General features: G+C 45.7%; 2 protein-coding genes across 14 annotated transcripts in view; one reads left to right on the forward strand and one right to left on the reverse strand.

Moving 5' to 3' along the window:
- The window catches only part of AKT3 (AKT serine/threonine kinase 3), a 281,419-nt gene extending 271,736 nt beyond the window's left edge, over nucleotides 1-9,683 (forward strand). The window contains exons 14-16 of one of the 6 annotated variants that reach the window (XR_011247674.1): nucleotides 4,124-4,334; nucleotides 8,607-8,758; nucleotides 9,042-9,683. Coding sequence is in view for 1 of the 6 variants with exons in the window: in XM_069545551.1 (XP_069401652.1) it covers nucleotides 4,124-4,209 (86 nt within the window). In the remaining 5 variants the exon portion in view is untranslated. Of the gene's footprint in view, nucleotides 1-4,123 lie in introns of all 6 variants that reach the window. The other 5 variants (XR_011247675.1, XR_011247672.1, XR_011247671.1 and 2 more) reach the window with 5 other exon arrangements.
- The window catches only part of SDCCAG8 (SHH signaling and ciliogenesis regulator SDCCAG8), a 243,423-nt gene continuing 231,665 nt past the window's right edge, over nucleotides 9,293-21,050 (reverse strand). For 5 of the 8 annotated variants that reach the window (XR_011247670.1, XR_011247669.1, XM_069545549.1 and 2 more), the window contains 2 exons: nucleotides 19,507-19,633; nucleotides 9,293-9,645 (listed from right to left, as the gene is read on the reverse strand). Coding sequence is in view for 6 of the 8 variants with exons in the window: in XM_069545549.1 (XP_069401650.1) it covers nucleotides 9,616-9,645; nucleotides 19,507-19,633 (157 nt within the window). In the remaining 2 variants the exon portion in view is untranslated. The remainder of the gene's footprint in view (nucleotides 9,646-19,506; nucleotides 19,634-21,050) is intronic. The other 3 variants (XM_069545550.1, XM_069545548.1, XM_069545546.1) reach the window with 1 other exon arrangement.

Below are 21,050 nucleotides of genomic sequence, written 5' to 3' on the forward strand. Positions count from 1 at the left end.
TTATTGAAGCATCAGGTTAACCACAACCATAGTGTCCTTTGATACGTGACCCACTATGTGAAGAGTGATGATAGGTAAAACCCTAGCAAAAAAGAGCAAGCATGAGTGGAGGGGCATGGGGAAGGGGCTGCTGAACTGTGATGCTGGCTGTGAGGCAGGACCCTTCCCTGACGCTGAGCCCTAGGTGGCCCCAGAACATGCCTCCAGCAGCATCTGGACTGACAAGAGTGTACCCCAGTCTAGGGGCAGGACGGCCCCATGCACCTGCTTGTCTTAGTTTCTGATTCAAGGTTTCTAGAGAGAGAAGTCAGATGAGAGAGTTCAGTGGGGTGGGCTGTGGCCAAGGGGTGGGCACCAGCCAGGCTGTCCTCTGCGGCTCAGCCCAGCGTGGCTCCCAGGGCCAGGCCGTGGGGCTGGATCCCTGCCTCAGGGCGTGGCCTCAGTGCTTGCAGTCTGCAGCAGCTGGCTTCTACTGGGCACAAGGGCAGTGTTTTCACTTGGGTGATCCGTGGGTGTATCCTAAATCCCCTTAAGAGGCGGATCAAAGGAAAATCTGTGAAGCCGAGAACTGTGATTACATTTAACATAATCTTTTCTTCTTGCAGCTTTGAATAGTGTTGCTGGTGAGAGACCAATGCAGCTCTGAAGCTGCTAAAAGCACAGAGGTTTTGTTCACAAAAGGCCACAGTAGGACCATTAAGTTAGCGATTGTCTCCCCACTTGCCACCTTGCTTTTGTAGAACAGAATGGAGTTATTTTTTAGAACAAATCAGCAGTTAGAGAGGCAAATGTTCCTTTTTTACAAACAGCTGCAGTAATATGCCAGATTGTCCTCGCTGGTGTTAATTAATTGAGCAGATTTTAGAATGTGTCTTCTTGCTTTACATCCATTAATGGTCCTCTGCCTTCCTCTTAGAGAAAAAGGGGATTTCTTTGAGCTTTTGCTGCCATATAATTACTTTAGTTAATGTTCTAAGGAAATCAGGCAACTAATGCTGCCTGGATCCAGGGATTCGGTTGCATAATATAGGGTTGATCACACTGTTTCTTTTTCCCAGGGGTGTGCTATTTGGATTTTTTGCACAGTTCATGTCCATTATCATCACTGTTCCCTCTGAACCTGCTTCCTGAGTGTGAATGCATTTATATGCGTTGACTGGGTGTGAAGGCCTGGCTGGGGCAGCTGGCTGCCCTGTCAGCTGGCACTTCCCTGGAGCGCTTCTTCTTCCTCAGCCCCCCACTAGCGTGCACAGTACCAAGGGCTCAGGGGAACCCCTCATTCCTGTCCCAGCACTTCCCTGACTCACGGTTCCTCTTGGGGCCATGATCAGAGACTTGCCTCTCACTAATGCCACGTTCAAAAGAAAAGGAGGGAAATGGAGAAGGTGATGTAACTGACTTTAAAGAAGATCCAAATGTGGGGCCCTCGCAAGGTTATCCATGAGATTTATGCTAATGTTCAGAAATGGGATTAACTTGTTCCTAAAGTGTCAGAATGAAAAGTTTCTCTTAACTTTGCTGCCTCATAGCAATAATAATCCTCGAAAAGGAAATCCAACCCCTCCTCCTGTCAGGAGCCTGACTGCCCTGGTCTCCAGTCCTTCCCACCTTGGTGCAAATCCTGGTTGCAACCCAGGGAGCCGGGCAAGTCCTTCTGAGTCCGAGGCCAGACAGCATCAGGCTTCCCACACATGCTGTCTGTTCACTGTGCCAAAACACACCCAGCAAAACAAAGCTGCTAGTGGGGAGAACTGTTCTTTGCAATGTGATTGGCAGAGTCTGAATGTTAAGATTTCAGCTGCCTTTCTGCTAGAGCAGGGGATCCCCAACCTCCAGGCTACAGACCAGGACCTCCTGTCGGATCAGTGGCGTCATAAGATTAGAAATAAGGTGCATAGTAAATGCACTTGAATCATCTCGAAACCATCCCCCACTGCCTGGTCCATGGAAAAATTATCTTCCACGAAACTGGCCCCTGGTGCCAAAGAGGTTGGGGACCACTGCTTTAGAGAGTTTTTATAGTTCATGACTCAAAACAGATATGCCATCCCGTGTCTTCCGTCTTTAGTATATCTGAAAATACTGTGGAAGGTATTTGATCTAAAAGATGCCTGTGGTTTGCTTGGTACCTAACCAGTTATTTTATAAGGATGCAGAGATTTCCTTAAATCACAGTGCTATCTGGAAATGCTGAGTTTAAAAGGTCTGTTTGCAGGAGGAGGGTTTACAAGGAGCAGGAAACCATAACTGCTTCTTGATGGATTGTGTCCTACCTAATAAAATTATATTTTCTGGGATATTCAAGGCTACAAATTTTGGTTAGCAACTTGATCCCATTTCTGATGATGTGAAAGTCACTCAGTTGTGTCCAACTCTTTGTGACCCTGAGGTCAGAATACTGGAGTGGGTAGTTGTTCCCTTCTCCAGGGGATCGTCCCAACCCAGGGATCGAACCCAGCTCCAGAATCTTCTGTTAAAAATAGAGTGCTGGGTTTTCCCTGGTGGCTCAGAAGTGAAGAATCTGCCTGCCAGTGGAGGAGATGGGTTCAATCCCTGGTCCAGGAGGATCCCCATGCCTCGGAGCAACTAAGCCCGTGCGCCACAACTGCTGAGCCTGGGGGCCACCACTGCTGAGCCCACAACCCCCGGAGCCCACGCTCTGCAACAAGAGAAGCCGCTACACTGTAGCTGACAAGCAGCCCCCACTCGCCGCAACTAGAATGAAGCTTGCTCAGCAGCCGAGACCCAGGACAGCCAAGAATAAGTAAATAGAATTTTAAAGAATCTTTTAGTTAAAAAAAATAGGATTCTGAAAAGAACGGTGAGGAAAGGAAAGGGCAGCAGTGTTCGTTACTCTTGAGAGGAGTGCAGAGCAACATCCTTCTTGTGTGACAGGGTCAGTGCCCACGATACAGCAGGGTCTGGCCTGGGTTCCTTCTCCCGTTCTGTGGAGAGGCCAGAAAATTAAAAGAATTGGTAACACGTATTTCCTATATATATTTGAGGAAAGGGAATTATTTTGCTCAAAGGAAAGAAGGTTGGGTATTTGAAAGACTCTCACTTATTTTATATAGGATAGCATATGACCAAAGGCATTTTGAGTGGACAGAGGGATTTAATGGGGCACCTCCCCTACAGACAGTGAGCCCCGAGGACAGGAGGGACTTTGTTCAGAGCCCAGAGCAGATCACAGGGAACGTTGTGGGCCAAGTGACTGAATTCATGACCCAGAGAAGGAAGAGCATTCTGACACTGCAAGATTTTAATCATCAGATAGTTATGGGAAAAGGTTGGGTGAGCCTTTGTAATCTGCAAATGCAAGAAAAAGAGAGGAGCAGAGGGAGGAACTGCTTAAATGAAAACAGTCTCTCCATGCCTTTCAAATCTTCCAGTCTGTTTCCTGACGAACTAGTGCCTACGATGCTGACATCTTTTCCTCTCTTTCCTTGACCCACTCTCTTTATTCTGTCTAGTCTAAGGTTTTATCATAGAAAAATTAGGACCGGTGAGTTAGAGCAGGTATTAGATGTAAAGAATGTAAAATCTTAACCATGTAATCAGGGGCTCAGATGAAATGGAATCACAAATAAACTTAATTTTGCAATCACACCGAAAGTGCCATGAAGAAGAAATACAAGCATTTCCAGACACTGATATTGAAAATATTAGCAGATAACTTTGAGTGCCATTGGATTCTTTGACTTTATAATTTTGACCAGCATGATATCATGAAATTAAAGGTAACTGAAGATCGTCTGTTCCTTTTTATTTAAAAAAATTTTTTCCATTTATTTAATTGGAGGCTAATTACACTATTGTGGTAGTTTTTGCCATACATTGACATGAATCTTTTCTTCCATAGTTTTTCACGGTTTTGAGTCTTGAAATGTTAGTGTCACGAAGGAAATGATTTGATAGTATTATTTCTTCATAGATTATATGTTTGAAAATGAGATGGTTTTTGAGGTAAGTGTATCCATTGTATGTTCTATTGAGAGACACAAGTTTCTGGGAGCATTAGCCTCTGTTAATCTTTATTATATTTGGAGTTAGAGCTACATAGACCAGAGATTATGTTGCAAAAAATTAACATAAAATTAAAATAGCTATTTCCTGCCCACAGATGATGAGGACGGTATGGACTGCATGGACAATGAGAGGCGGCCGCACTTCCCTCAATTTTCCTACTCTGCAAGTGGACGAGAATAAGTCTCTTTACTTCTGCTACTTCACTGTCATCTTAGGTTTATTACTGAAAATGATTCCTGGACATCACAGCAGTCCTAACTCTTACAAATGCAGGAGCACCTTCAGACATCCCAGACCAGTCCAAGGTCTTCACCCCTCGCCGCCTTTCACCCACATGAGAATACACATATACGCAGACACCCTCGACATTTTTGTTTTTGCATGAAATTGTATCTCAGTCTTAAGGTCTCATGCTGTTGCTGCTACTGTCTTACTATTATAGCAACTTTAAGAGGTAATTTTACAATCTTTGAAAGTCATGAGCCCACCATTGTTCATTTGTGCACCAACTGTCATCTTTTGATCTTTTAATTTTTGTTTTTCCCTAACAGTGAAGGCTAAATGATTCTAGGTACATTTTTTAACTTTCTAGACGATAAATCAAAAACTAATTAGACTAAGAAGATTTAGTTTTTAATTCAGAACAAGCAACTGTGGAAGCGTGGTGATGTGCATATGCAGAATCTTAGTAAAGCATTTCAGCTGAGTGCATAAACTAGGTATGTATCAGTAAGATCCGGCTGGAATTCATTAGGAAGCATTTGAGAGAAGGACTGAACAACTGTTAAGATAGGCAGATACATTTATAAATTTAAATTCCTGTTCAGTACTGCAGAGGAAGCCTGGTGTTCCACGTGGATGTCCAGATTTCACAGGCTCTTATTGGCAAAGGAACATTGTTCTGCCAAGGAAGGAGGCATGTGCACAGCAGAGTAGATGACTTAAGGGTCTCCGATATGATTTGCACCAGAGAGCATTTTATTTCCCCTGTGCTTGGAAACCTCTTCCCCTTCCTGATATTATCACCTCTGATGGCTGAAGAATGTAGACAGGTGTAACGATCCTGTTTTTCACCAAAATCTGTATACCGAGGTGAACAGGTGTTCACCTCATTTGTTTCGATTTGTTTTACTTTCAGTTTTACGTGAAATAGCTTTTTCTCAGATGTTAAAACTTCGAATGTCCTTTTATGATTTTGTTTATATTGCAGTAGTATTTATTTTGTAGTGATGAGAACTGTATGTCATGTTAGCAAATGCAGCTCCAACTTACATAAAATAGACTTACTGCAGTTTCTTTTGACCCATGTGCAAGGAATGTACACGCTGGTGAGACTCATGCACTTTTTCTCCTGTGTAAAAAAATTTTTGATGAGGCTCTGAAATTGTACATATAGATTAGAATTTGGCTTTGGGAGAAGAGATGCTGTCATTCAACCCCTTGGTGCTAAAAATGAGAAACCTTCAACTATCTATGCCAAGGGGTGGAAACAAATGGATGTTATATTTGCTATTTTGAGAACTGAAAGGTTATGATGGCCTGGCAACATAATATAATGAAGAAAATTGAGACCTGGATGATGAGAAGTGGACTTTATTTTGCAAAATGAACACATCTCAAGTATTTACAAAGTGGGTAGTAAAGGATAAGGACCTGGTGTGTTTATTCTGATCATGGTACATTTATCACTGAATTAAGCCATCAGGGAGAAAAACAAAACAAAAAAGAACACCTCTGACTTTTCTTTTTCTGTATATACTCATGTCCTCAAATTCCAACACTTCTCACTGAAAGGGGACATGTATGCAAACCTCATCTTTCTCTTACATTAATGATGATCTTCAGATTAAACCCTTTGGTGCTAGGAGCTGACATTTTCCAAAGCAGCCTATGAAGTCCAGGGGGCAGGGGGCCCTTGTGGCAAGCTGGAGGCCTCCTGACTCCATGGAGCCATCGTGGAGATGTATTTTAGTTAAACTATCTGACAGCTCCCAAATGGAAGACTACAGCGTGCCGTAGTGTTATGATTGCATTGTATGAAAGAGCAAGTGACTTTCTAAGTGGGATGAATCATATTCATATGCAGATGTCTTAGCCTCTTGATGCTGGAAGTGTGGGTTTATAGACATGAAACCACTGCTGGCGGTGGGTGGACCACTGGGACTGACAGGGGGTTAAAGGGCATTTTACTAAGGCAGCTAAGACATATTCAAACATAGATTTTATCCTAATTTTTCATATCTCTTATCTGAGTAAAGTTCATCCTTAGTACTGAGTAGGAAGTTACAGTCAATGATAGTTCACTCTTACTTACACATATAGCTCAACTTTTTTTTTTTTCCACTTGGAATTATGTTGAATGTTTCACTTTGACAAGGAAGTAGACTAGAAGGTATGTCCTGTAAGTTGTCTTGCATCCAGTATATAAAAAAGAAACAGACGAGAGGAAGAGAGGAAAGCTGAGACTGGCTGGCATTCAGAGCATTCATTTCTTCAGAGGGAATGTATAATACCATACACTAAGCACACAGATGGTTCTGGTTTTTGGTTGTTTTGTTTTTTTTCCCCCCAAATCGTAAGGTGATTGCCGTGACCTTGGCCAAGGACACTTCCTACGGACTAATGACAGCGTCGACTGTGCTCCAGGGTGGGCACTCTGTACAGCCGGCTCTCCGGGCCCAGCTGGTGTCTGGGGCTTAGTCTCGTATCCCCTGTGAGATTCCGTTAGTGTCACACAAGGTGTTTTCTTGGCTTCGATTTTGAGAATCCCTTACTTTCATTCCCTGATCTCAGTCAGCTGACATGGAAATACAAGAGACAAATAGAAACTGCATATAGGAGATTCTAAAACTTCCCTCATCTGCCCATAGCTGAAGTTTTGGATTCTGGCAGATGGAAAGGCCTGAACCTGGAGTCACTCTGTTGGAATAGCGGGAGTTCAGGCTTTGCAGACTCATTCCTGTACCGACTCTCACGAAGTCTGCCTCTTGGCCGTAATGCAGCCATCTTGGAGAAAAATTGGCTGTTTCTGCGTGGATTTCTGGCAGGGCTGCTCAGAGCTTTGCTTTCCACACTAACTTCATAGCATTATTCCAGTGTTTCCCATTTCCCATACCCGATCTCCAGCTTCTCAAAGCTGACTGTTCTTGCAGGGGCCACTTGCTTCTCTTAGAGTCCATAGTAAGGGCCTTCCTTACTAACTGCAGGGTCTTTCTATTACACGTCAGTGTACACACTTTGCTGCTACTGTTTGTACTGTCTACAGTAGAATTTCCTTATCTTGCTCCTGGTAGTGCATTACAGGCAAGCATGAAATGTAAAGTATTTATTTAAATAAAAAGAAAAGCCTCTAAATTGGTAATGGAATTACCTCCCTGTAGCTTTACAGTTTGTGACATTTCTCGACCTTGCTAGTTCTTTCATTAGATCCGCACAAGATCTAGTCATCTGGGTAAGGATTTTAAGCAGACGCAACTACGAACCCAAGAAACTGTATTTACTCTTACTGTTGGTCATACTAAAACTGTTTCTTTCCTTAAGTATATGACCCACAAGGATGTGAAATAACTACAAGAAACTGTTTTTGTACACTGTACATCCTTAGTATTTTTACACGTATATGATAGGGACGCACATTATTTTCCTTCGTACAGACAGCTTAAATAAAGCACTATGTCAATCTGCTACTTCTCTGTTTCTTGTCGTTGGATGTGGTTCTGTAATCTCAGAAAATTAAATATCCTTCTTTTCTGAAAAGATGTAGTAGGTCCACCTGGTATTACCGCATTCTAGGAAACAGGAAAGTATGTAAATTTCTTGTAGGTCAGAAAACACACAGGATTATTTTACTACTTCAATAAAATGGCAATAGTGCAACTGTACAAAAAGGCTGCTTCCAAAGGGGGGATGCTGACTTCTCAGCAGTGGGTCTAGAAGAGATCTGTGAAGCTGGAGGTTGATCTTTGTGGAGATTTGTTAAGCCCCTAATAGTCCTCACATCAGGTGGTTTGACCCCAGAATTCTTAAGGAGTGTAGCTCATCAGCAGTGTCTTCCTAATAATGTGTTGCTCTGCATACTTCCTTTCTTAAGAGTATATTTTTAAAACTTCATGGCAGATTAACCAACATAGAAATGGATAATAGATGGGTAGGATGGTTGGACTACAGTCTGATTTACCTAGGGTCATTTTGGATGGGGCCTTTTTCTGATTTTACCTCATAAACCTACTATTGATGAAACTTGGCTTTGCTCCTGTGACTAAGCCAGATAGAGGAACGGCTTTGGGACCAAAGTTGGTCAAGCATGTATGTGTGTGTCACACAGCCAAACTGGAGGGCATTCTAACATGTGCTCTTCTCTCAAAACCACTGGGGTTGACAGATCCAGGAGGCTTACATAAAGTGACCTCTATAATTCTTTAAAGGTGCTATATTTTTAGAATATTGTATAATTTATTTACTGTCCCTGAAACAGAATTAGGGACAATTAATATATCTTACATGACAACCTTTATGTCTAGCACAGTTGATGAAATCAAGAAAACTTCTGAATCTGAATAGAAGTTCTGTTCTTTCAGGCTTGAACCTTGTCCATGCTCAACAGACTCGGATGGTCTTTGCGGGTGTATCATCCCACCGCCTCCGGAGCCTAGTCCACATCCATCTGAGAGGCCATGATGGTGATGTGATGACGGTGATGATAGATCTGTGCCAGGGAGAACGGCCCGAGGTTAGGGACTTGTCCCGACTGCAGCCTTGTCATCCTCAAGGACAACATAACACTTTCAGTGCCCATTTTTATTACTTTGAAGCATTCGAGGGCTTAATTGTGTATAGTAGAAATACTATTTTAAACTAAAATAATGATCTGTGTACAGATGTTTGATAGAACTTAAGTAAATTTTGTAATTTCACTGAGTACGTTTTTAGGCTCCTCTCAGTTACTCATATTGAAGGAAAAACATGACACCACCAAGCCAAAGATGCTTTTTGTCTGTTTTTGTTGTTAACAGAGTGGAGAGGATAATGCTTAGTGCTTCCTGGTGTCTTCTGATTGTGCACAAATGAGCACGATGATAAACAGTGGAGTCTTATGAGATGTTGATCAAGAGGAAATAAAGTTGAAGGATAATATGTATAGATCACCAAGAGGGAAAGAAACATGTATGGTAGGAAAAAGGTTTGGTCCTTAATACCCTTTAGCCTAGTTAAAAATATGTGCCTTTTTTTGGTGTGTTTTTTCCATATAAAGGAAACATTTCAATTCGAGTCTTCAAAAAATTCATTTATTGAAATTCGTATGTGTAACAGAGCATACAAATGAGCAGATATAAAAACATAGTAACTTCAAGCCTTTTCTGAAAACATACACCGGGAGGTCTCCTCATCTAGTGTCAGACTTCAGCTCCAGCCCGTCCATCCTGCAGGGACCACTTGGCAACGAATGTGGCGGCGACGACGCAGCCCACCACAGTCTGAGGTGGGGTCCACTGGGAAGGTCGCGGTGCATTGTGGCATATTACGTACAAATCAGATGAATGTAAATATCTCTTTGTAAATCATTTATTTCACTCTGTTTCATCCAGGTCAGCAATCAGATTGTGGCATGCTGGGTAACTGGAAAAAAATGATAATAAAAAGTAAGTTTAAATAGATTATGTTCTTCAATGTGATTTGTCTTCTTGCTGATTTAGTGACCTCTTTCCAAGTTTTTGGAGAAAATCCTTTTGCAAAAAAATACAGTTATATGTAACCAGTCGTATGAAAAGTCTATAGGTGTGTAAGGTGGACCCTTATTTTAATGTTCTAAATGTGAAAACAAGCTATATTCCAGACAATTGTGTGTCTGAAGACAGGAAATAGGCAAAGATCCATCTCTTCCCCTGTGAACAGGAGAAAGGAGACACGGATTTGTGCCAGGAACTGTTTACTGAAAACTGCTCAGAATTAGAGGAAAACTAGACCAAAAAAATCCCAGGGTGTAGACTAAGTGTCCCAAAGAAATTCCTGGTGAAATGATACAAGCTAACACCTCCAAATGTTTAAATGCAGTGTGTTTTATCACATATAAAGGCATTTTCATATGGAAACCACCTCCCACATGCTGGAAGAAGGAACTCGGTAGATGTGGTCTCTTGGTTTTAAACAGGAATAAATGTTTCAAAACTAGCTCATGAGGGTTGGGTTGAGGGAGTCGCAGGTTAGTGAAGTACTGAACACTGCTGCCTGTCATGGCTGACTTGGCTGTTCAGATAAGTTTAAACCATGTCAGAAACCACTGGAAATAATTAACATCACACAAGACATGTATGCCTTGTGTGGGAAGATGACTTGCCCTCTAGGAGCGTGAAGTCACCAGGATGATGGGGACTAGATAGAGGGCTAAGATGATAACTACCGAATCCCAGTTTTCACTTCAAGAGACAAATGGGAAGGTAATGCAGGGATCTGGGCCCATCTGGTCTCTGTGTGGCTGCGTGAGAGTCATCTCCAAGAGAAGCAAGTGGGCTCTACACTCCCCAACAAAGATTGCCTGCGCTGGACAGGGTTCCTGCCTACCCAGCTTAAGCCACTATTACTTGTGGAGGATTTCCAAGATAGGACAGTGAGTGAAACCAAGATTAGTTTGCGCAAGAAAAATACGAAAAATAATCAGTTGCCTTTTTAAAAAAAAAAAGAGAAAATGTTCACTTGTCAAGTAGATTTCCCAGGGTGAGACACTCGTGATTTTTTAACGAGCAGGTCTAATGCTCAAGTTTATAAATTTTGACACGGTGATTAGAGCGTCAGGTGTGCACCCCCAGCCACACACAGCGGCAGGCCCCAGGCATGGTGGGGAAGTGTGTGGGGTCTGTATGTGGCTCTCTGGGGGCTGGGGAAGTGGATGGGCCCTCTTCTGTGGTGCACACAGGGCTCCTGGAGGGCCACAGGGAGGCCAGGGAGCCCCAAAGCCCTGCCACTGCAGAAAGAGTGCCCATTTGCATCAAACACATGATCTCCATGAGCCAACTGGCCTTCTAGTCCTGACAGAAATGATCAGTGAATGATGGGCTTGAATGGCTCACCTGTCCCCTAGCTAGGCAGACTGCCTGCCCACCATGTGCTCTGGAGAGGGTGGCTTACTTTCTAACTTTAGAGATTCAAGGACATCGTTGACTACAAGGGTAAGTATAAACCACAACAGACACATTTTAAAAAAAAAATTTCAAACTTGAGGTAGAAAACACAACACCTATAATGGGAACAACACAGGACAGTAAAGACCTTAAGTAGAAGGCAACCATGCTGCAGAATTTTTTCAAACCCAGGTTCCAGGAAACAGGTGTTTCTCACATGAGTCTCTTCAGTTCCCGCCAGGAACTGACCGCCACCTGGCCCATTCCTGCTAGTGCTCCTGCAGGGGTCAACCTGAGATTCCTGGGAGCAATCAAAAGTTTTCTCTTTCATTTGGTTTTGCAAAGCCCTGTATTCCTCCCCACTTTCATATCACAGAACTTCCTGTTCACTGCCTGATGCATCACGAGCACTCGGCAAATGTGACTGAATGAATAATTTACCCTGTAATGTCATTGTCTTCCTGCTAACCGGCTCTTGGTGTCACCCTCAGATGGCTGGATGGCTGGATCTTTAGCAAAGAATGTTTCTTGGTTCTTCCCCCTAACCGTGACCATGTCCAGAGAGAGAGAAGCTTTAGTTACTGCCAACATCTGGCTCCTCCCTGCTTGGCTCAGGTGGTAAAGAATCTGCCTGCAGTGCAAGAGACCCAGGTTCGATCCCTGGGTTGGGAATATACCCTGGAGAAGGAAATGGCAACCCACTCCAGTATTCTTGCCTGGAGAATTCCTGTGGACGGAAGAGCCCTACAGTCCGTGGGGTCACAAAGAGTTGGATACGACTGAGCAGCTAACACTGCACTACCAACAGCCACTCATCTGCCATCACTTAGGATGTCAGCCATGCCTAGTTCCAGAAAGGGGGCTCATCGTCCACACCACAGTGGTCATGGTCTGGCTGTGTGTTCCAGTGGGACACAGCCAGCGCGAACTGTGGCTGGGGCCCTCAGCCACCCTCTTCCCATCACGGTGCCTTCAGACTTGTCGCCAGGGCCCCTTGCCGTGGCCCCGGGGTGCTGCGGCCACACCTGCAGTTGTTGATGGCTGCCCCCTAGAGGGCAGAGGGCTGACAGCCCCCTGGCAGCTGCTCCTCTGAAGGGTTGTCCACAGATGACATAAATGCCCCCCAACCGCAAGCCCAGTATCACTGACTCATTTTTCTTTTTAAACACTAATGGAGCCTTCTCTCCACAAACCCTGACTTGTGTGTCTAATTTTTTACTGAAGTTTAACTTAAATCAGAGTTTAAAAAATGAGTCTCTCTGGGTGATCTGAACTGTTTCCCAATCAACACCCACCCCTGGGGTCCAACCCAGCCTTCTCTGTTTTCCTCCCAAGCCTGTGGCTCAGGGATGCTGCAGCACCAGCGAGGCCTCACAGGGATGCTCAGAGCTCGGCCTGCCCCGTGTTTCCATCTGTCTCTTCTCTACGCGTCTCCATGTGGCCTCTTAGCAGCCCCTCCAAGTGGAATATCTCCCCTTCAGGCTCCCTCCTTTGCTCATGTGTACATCTTCTGTCTCTGTTTGACCAGGATTAAAAAAAAAAAAAAAAAAAAAAAAAACCTGTTCCTCAAGCCTCTGGGCGGAAAAGCATCTATTTTTAACTCAAGAGGACAGAACCCCTCCCTCCCCCAGCCTCCATGTTGGGTATTTCAGAGCTCGGCCTCAGTTGACAGAGCTCCAGGGAAGCCTCCAGTACCTGCCTCGTGCTGCCCCCACTTTGGGAGCCAGGCTACAGCTCTGTAGCTGCTCAGCTGGGGTTGAGCTCCAGGGCGCTGCCTGGGAGAGAAGACCCCCATCTCCCTCTTGCATGCAGCCCAAGGCCCAGGGAATGAACACCAGTCTCTGGAAGTTTGTTCTCCTGCCCATTCATTTCCCAGCTCTACTCACTCCACCTCTCTGGGCCTGATTTTTCCACCTGTGCAGAAAGATGTTAAATGATTTCTCTAAGTGGCATCTTCAAGCGTACAGTGACCTCAGTGCCACCCTGGTAGGTGCTCTCTTCTGGGCTCTGGTAATGCAGAGAGCTCCCTTTTTAAAGGAAGCTGGTTCTATTACTGATTTTTTTTTTAACCAGAAATTGACTGATGGACTGATGTGGAAGCTAAAAACTTAACTGAAGTGGTCCAGAACTGAGATTTGAACGCAGGCAGTTTGACCTCAAAGTCCAGGCTCTTTTTAATGTTATTCCAACCAACTTAATGAAAGAGCCACCAAGTTTGGTGTTTGTGGGATTAAGCAGCAGTCAAATATATCAGGCAACCTGGACTATATAAGCCACGTGACCTATGGATGGTCATTAACTTGTCCTTCCTGGTCCTTCTGTGGAACTCTGTGGACACGCAGCTCAGACGTGACCACTGACCTGTTAGAAGGCAGTTCTCTGCCAACACAGGGCTCACGGTTGCAGACTCCAGGTTAAGAGGGGCCTGCCTCTGCCCTGCACAAGTCACCGAAGCTCTGGCTGAACTGCCTTCCCCTCCGGCTGGCGCAGCTGCCAGATGGGCAGGAGTTCACAGCAAGGTCGCCGCAGACCCTCATTTTATTCTTCCCCCATGGCTGCCCGGCTGGGCCCCAGACAATGAAAGCTCTGTGGCAGTCAGAGTTCAAGCTCCATTTTCCCTGAACTCTGGGGCCTGGGTTTGCTGCCTGTGGGCTCCAACATAGGAAAAGAACTAGAGAAGCTAGAAGATGGCACCAGTAGAGGCAGGACAGACTTTCTTGCAGAAAGAAGGTGAAGACTGATTCCTTAGCTTCCTGGAAAACAGCACCTCGATGTGGACTTGGGACTTGAGACGTGAGGGGAAGGCAGGGGACCCCATGCGCAGACAGGAGTGGTCAGGTGGGAGGACCCACTGGCCAATGGCTAGCATCTGCTCGCCATCTCTTCCCCAGAGCACACTCGAACACGTGCGACGGATCCTGCCACAGTCCATGGGATCCCGACTTTGTCATCTTCCAGCTTTCTTGAATCCCATGAGTCACGAGAAACTTCCCCTGCACATGGGCAGGGGTCTGTGTTTTGTACGAACCGTGTTTCCATGGTAAATAGATTTTTAAGAATTTCCCAAAGGACAGACAGTGTCACCAACAGCAGAGAGTGGAGCCTCTGGCTGCCTCATGTTTGAAAGCGTTAAAAATAAAGACAACATTGACATTTGGGGTTGTAATGTGACGGAATTACAGTCTTTTAAAGGCAAGAACCACTTATCTACACTACATGTAATATTCAGTGTTTTGTTCACTTGTCTAATTGGATTAAAATATTTAGCTCCCTTTAAAATCTTGATTGTGAATTTATATTGCAAAATGTAATGTCTGACTCGGGAAGCAATAAGTGGAGCAAATGTATCTGAAGCAATGTTAAATTCAATGTATTTTTCTTCCATAAGTCTTATTCTGAAATTATTCACTCTTGGACAAAGTGAACTGTTAGCAGAAGAGCAAGTTTGGCTTCAATAAAGCTGTATGCACTTTTCAATATTAATTACACACAGGGCCTTCAGTTGAAAAAAAGAAAAAGTTAAACTATGCTATCTGAGTTGCTTGAGGAAGCTTCCCTGAGGGTCACAAGACCCCTATGTTAGAAATGTGGCACCAGGGGGTCTTACGTCATTCTTTTACAACACTCAGGCAGCAGGGAGTTAATGACATTTTAGCTGCATATGTTCAAGTTTATTTAAAAAAATATGCAAGTCACTTCGGTTGACAGTGTCTTGTACACAGTTTTGAAAGAATCAGGGCAAACTTTAACAGAGTCAGTTTTTATTTGAAAAATATTTTCTGGGAATGTATCAGTGTTTATTTTTGAGACTGACAATTCGGGTGAAAATCAGGATAAAAACAAAAAAACAACAATTTGGTTGAAATCAAATTGTTTGTTTTCATCTATTTAGAATTCTTTCCAAAAAAATCTTGGTTCAGGAGGAGGCTTTTTAATTTATTTTATTCAGTGTATTTGCTGTTCTATCAAGCACCATCTGTCCTGCAGGTAGCTAGCTTCATGAAAGTGCCGACTTAACTGGGTGAAGCCCCCCCGGGCTCAAGGAAGGCCCACCACAGACTCTGTGGACACCTCCAAGTCTCTGCCGGGTGACCCTACAGCTTGCTTTGCAGGCACTCGAGGGAGCTGAGCCGAGCTCCCTGGAGCTCACGTTTCTGAAGGCTCCCCCCTCCCTTTCCTTCAGGTCACAAACGGGCCTTTCCTTCCTTTGTCATCTGTTGTCTTTGTTTCTTGTGCTTGTTTTCAGCTCTCTTTATGAATCCTTTGGTGTAGCGAGATAATGTCCGTGATTTTGAATATAATCACATATGTCTGCTGGATCCATACACAAGTTTAAATCAAATTAGAAAGTAAATTCACTGCCAAAAATGCTCAAAAGTCATAGGGCCAACTGATTAATCACCCATCAGTCAGCTTCAGATGCTGTTTTCTAAACTGTGTAAGTGACGCATCTAAAGGGACTACAAAGACATCCCTCCCAGACTGAACACTGAGGATGGAGTCAAGCAGTCTGTTGGGACAGAGCTATCAGAGAATGCAAATCAGCTGAAACCATATCCACCACCAGAGAAATATACAAATAAAATAATCTTGGTATAAATGACATCGTCTAAGTGGACAGATAATTTCCATCCTCTCCCATCTCTCAGATGCCATTCTCCCCAAGAAAAGACTCTAATTTCCTTACCAGCTGGAGCCACCCTTCCTGGCCAGATGTTAGAGCCCCAGGCCCTGGGTCACAGACCTCTGACCCGGCTCCCAGCTGTCAGCCCTTACCAAAACTCCTCTGGGACCCAAGTTCCACATACTAGACACCCCTACAACCCCCACCGACCACAGGCACTACCACAGAGCCAGTCCTCTACTGGTCCCTGAAAAGAACAGAGGAGAATCGTGTTTGCAGTGTAAAGCTGGGTTAGTGCTTTCACGTCTCTTATTTCTCCCGAAGAACTAACAGAGCATTTCATGATGTTTTAAAAGCTACTTTTCCAGAAATTTTTTCTCCAAGAGGGAAGCAGGAGATTCATAAAGCCCTTGTTTTTCATCAGTCCTAAACTGAGAACAAGTCAGAAAAGCAGCCTTGAACTTGGTGGTCAGCAGACTGAGCCATGTCCACTGGTCCTAGCTCTCGCTGGACCGGCCACCACAGGCCAGCAGTGCTTCAGAGGAGACAGGAGCTCTCACGGCCAGAAGACGTCACAGCCGCAGTTAGGACTGTGACCATTGGCCAGGCGTGTTGTTGTGCATCTTCCAGAAGTTCAGCAGAAACAATTCAGAATAATAAAGCCTTCTGAACAGGCTAGATGTTTCCTGTCGGAGGCCACAGGCCAACCCGAACTTGTCATCTGCCTCGGCACAGGACCGAGGCATAGGAGCAAATTGGAGGGATGTGACTCAGCTTTAGAGCAGCTGCCCAGGCCAGAAAATATCCATTCTCTTGTGAGAATTCAATGGATAGAGATTTTTAGAGGCTGACGTGCAAAATTAAGTTATCGTGCTTAATTCATCCAGGCTGGGAAAATGGAAGCCTTTAGCTAAACCACCCTGGAACCAGAGATAAACCAGAGGACTTTCTCTGGGAGAAAGGTGAGTGTGGACGTGGCGTGTCTGGTCACTCCAGAACCCTCAGGAGGCAGCAGGCACCCTCTGAATACCTGCTGTGGACAAACAGCATCCTCAAGGCCTCATCGGAAGCTAAATACAACAGTTCAAGTTCATTTTGGGGCAAAAATAGGTCCAAACACCACACTCGGGTACAAAGGGTAGGCTTTGATTTAGAGAGTAGAAGCCTGCCTGGGCTTCTGCCTCGTCTTTGAACACTAGGACTTGCTACTGAAAGCCAGGATTTTCTTGACCAAATTTCCTTTGTCATGCCCACGTTAAAATGACTCCAAATGTAATATCTGAATCTGAAAGATCCCTTTACAGACGAGCCAGATGGGCCAGTATCAGATAGCATAGGATGTCAAATCATTTCTGTTGCTTCAGGCAAAGGGAGAAAAAAAAGCTTTGCTGATTTTTCTGAAGAATTTTGAAGAATTTATCTTTTTTTCTTTTTTAAAATGCATTTTACAGAAATTTCACAATCCATTTGGCAATTATTGGGTTTTTTTAAAGCCCTGGATGAGATTTCTAAGCATCGATGATCCATGTTAAGTTCTAAGTGGACTGTAAGGTAGGCAGATGGGGAGTTAAAAAGGCAAACCCCAGAGGATAACGACCTGGCCCAGAGTGGAGAGGAGGCTGCCACATGCTTGGAGCTTGTGTGCAAGACTCTCCACAGCCCACATTCTGAAGTCCTTCTCGGCTCTCAGAGGCCAGGAGCTCCACTCATGCCCTGAGTTTCTCCAGCTGCCTGGAGGCCTGATGGCCCCAACCTGTGGCTGGCACCACCCAGGCCCCCCCTCCTTTGAGGGCCAGCCAGCACTCCCCGACCCCACCATGAGGACCTGCCCAGAAAGCTGAGTTCTGGTCGTGGTCGGGCCACACAAGTGCAGGACGAGGTACCTGGGCACGTCGGAGGGGCAGGGTGACAGGAGTGCACATCATTCCATGGCCGCCGCCCCACAGGACCTCTGTCCGACCTGTGCTTCTCCCGGGACCTTCTCCAGTTTGAGAAAGAGAGAGGAAAAGAAAACCCCTGACATTTCTTCGCCTGCAATCCGCCAGAGAGCCTGCCACGCACCTCACAGCCGCCCTCGTTGGCTTTCCAGTGTCCCTTTGAGTTAGGCTGGTAGGCAGAGGTGGACACTGAGGCTTAGAAGAGACTTCAACTTGTCCAGGCCCTAGTGACAGGGATGCACTCTGGACTCGTTCTCTGTTCTTTCTGCCTCCCAACACTTTCAGAGGCTCTCAGTCCCTAGTGTCTTCCAGAATTCTCCAAACAGCTTGTTACAATGCAGATTCCTGGGCCCTGCTCCCAGAGATGCTGTCTGGTGTGTGTGGGGAGAGGCCCTGGGACCCATGTTCCTGGATGACCGTGTGACTGTAGGGCGTGTAGAACAGCCTCTTGGGAGCAGACAGTGCAGGTGTGTCTCCAGCCCAGGGCCTGAGCTCAGTGACTGGTTCCTGGAGGTGCTCACTCACTCTGTGGAACCACTGAGGACTTTGCAGGTGGGGTCTGGTGAGCTGAGTGGGAAAAATCACTCAGAGGACAGTGGCTCCTCAATACCCTGCCCAGAAAGGGTACGGTAAGGGTAAGGTAATACCCAGAAAGGGTATTTGGGCTCATGGTCATTTTGGAAATAGAATGAGACGACTTCTCATCATTTTCACTTCCAGATGCATTTTCCCCATTGATCATTCCGAGCACTTGCTGCATGGCATCCCACAGGCACTCGTGGAGCACCCCGGCGCACTCCTGATTAGAGGCTGAGGCCTTGGCCAGCCCGTGGACCACCTCCTCATCCTAACTGACTACTCAATGGGGTAAAAAGCCCAGCCTCTTAGACAGGAAGAGAAGCAATGTGGGAAAAGATGGTTTCATTCCATCCTCCAACTCCATTGCCCCTGCCGCTGGCCACAGACCTAACCTGAACAGGGAAAGTCTGGATCATGGAGTCAGACTTCAGCTCCGTTTTCAGTGTCCCTACTTGCTAGCTGTATGCGTTTGTTTGAGTCTCAGTTTCCCTACCTGTAAGACAGAGACAATAATCAATCTTGCAGGCGTGTTCAAGGATAGAGGGAGTTAATGTGTGTTATCTACGTAACATTTCCACACCCTCTGCAAGCACTCCAGGCATTAGCTCAATTACCAATCAGCTGTTTTAAAACAAGACTCCTACATTCTGTTCACAAGGACTCCCCTAATTGGGAGCATGCCTTTCCTCCACCACTACCATATGTAAAAGAGATCGCCAGTGGAAATTAGCTGGGTGACTTGGGGAACTCAAACCGAGGTTCTGTAACAACCTAGAGGTGTGGGAAAGGGTGGGAGGTGGGAGGTTCAAGAGGGAAGGGATATACGTGTAGTTAGTTAGTGTTAGTCGCTCAATCGTGTCCAGCTCTTTTGCAACCCCATGGACTGTAGCCTGTCAGGCTCCTCCGTCCACGGAGTTCTCCAGGCAAGAATACTGGAGTGGGTAGCCATTCTCTTCTCCAGGGGAGCTTCCCAACCCAGGGATTGAACCCAGGTCTCTTACGTTGCAGACAGATTTTTTTTTTTTTACCATCTGAGCCACCAGGGAAGCCCAGTATACATATGTATACTTATGGTTAATTCATGCCGAATTATGGCAGAAACCAAAGCAATATTGTAAAACAATTATCCTCCCATTAAAAATAAAAATCTTAAAAAAGGATAAGGAAAAGACCACGTGCACCCCAGTGAGTCCTCCGGTGGGTGAGGTGCCATGCACGGTACCTGGGATCTCAGATGTCCCACCTCTTCCGATAGGCTCTGTCTCTCCAGCAGAAGCTGGTTCTGCTTGTTGAGGAGCTGCACCAGCTGCTGGGCCGTGGCCTGGCTGTGCTTGTCTAGCTGCTTCAGCCTGGAGAAAAATCCAGCACAGAATTAGAGACGGGTTCTGAGAACTAGGGGACAAAGACATTCACTGGCTCCCTGTATTCCCCTGATCTGGGTGTGGGAGGGAAGCTCCTGACAGTGAACTAGAAGCTGGAGGTCAGAGGCACCTGGACGCCCTCCTGCAGGGGAATGGAATTTTATCAAATGTGGAAGGGAATTGCGAGTCTTTTCAGTGAGTTGTTATTTAGGGAGCACACAGATAAAACTGAAGAAAAACTCAAACCTTAAACTCACAGAGCTCAAAGATGAGGGGGCCTGAGTGCCTCCATTGTTCAGTGGGAAACGTCTCTGGCAGGCTGGAGCAGACGGCCGGCCCCGGCTGGGGATGTGGGCGAGGGAAGGCGGAAACACTGAACTAAGGGTTTTCCATTATTAATCACTCAGTCAATCACGAGCTCCGGCATCGCTGACCAGATGTCTTTAAAGATCCTATATTTGTCATTCTGCTGATGGACTCTCCCCTCCAGACTTGCTAATTCACTCAAACTATTATCCACATTTGTCCAAAGACGGCTTCCTACAACCAGTAGCACACTCACCCGTGGAAATGCAGGCCTTGGATTAAATTTAGACTTGAACAACTACCGAGAACTGGTCTGTGAAGAAGTTGGGTAGGTCATATGCCCTTCCTCATGGTCCTCATGGACCATGCAGCAGTGAAATTAAGCACCAGCAGTGAAATTAAGTTCTATTTTCACAGGAAAACTCCAGGCTACATATCCCACAGTGAGTCAAGAAATTCGAAGTCTGTTCTGCAGACACTGGGCTCAACCCACCCTCAGTTCAAGCTCTCTGATGGCTGCGTTTTGGGGGGTGTGGTGCTTTGAGCACAACTGAATATCTGCGAGGACAGACATTTAGGACTCAGGGAGCAATGGGTAGACTTGTTTGCTAAAAGTGATTCAGCATCTGGAGACAGGTAAACCTAAAACTGCACCCTGGGCAACCTAACAGTGGTCTAGCACTTGACTCACACTGGCCTCAGATTCCTCTGCTGCCTGCAACCCTCCCCACTTCCCAGGTGGCGCCTACTGCCTGACCCGCCCCCTTCTCGAGCTCCGGGTGGTTGTTCAAGCTGCCCCTCCAGGCACACTTACTGCAACCCAGGCCACATCCCTGCACTCTCCTAAGAACTCTCCGTGCCGCTCCTCTGAATTCCACGTTGCAAGGATGAGAGGTCTGAACTGAAGATACTGGGGCAGGCATCTAGCAGGCACCGCACATGCTCTTCTGGTAGGAGCCAGCTCTGGCTATGCCCACAAGCCTATGCCCCACCCCCTGCCCACGGCTGCTTCTGGAGAGAGCAAGGACCAAGGACAAGGCTTAGTTACTCCTTCCTGTGTTTGTAGCTGCCTAGGACCAGGTTCCCCTGATGGCTCGGA

This window comes from Ovis canadensis, chromosome 12 (genome assembly GCF_042477335.2).
Source record: "Ovis canadensis isolate MfBH-ARS-UI-01 breed Bighorn chromosome 12, ARS-UI_OviCan_v2, whole genome shotgun sequence".
Taxonomy (NCBI): Eukaryota; Metazoa; Chordata; class Mammalia; order Artiodactyla; family Bovidae; genus Ovis; species Ovis canadensis.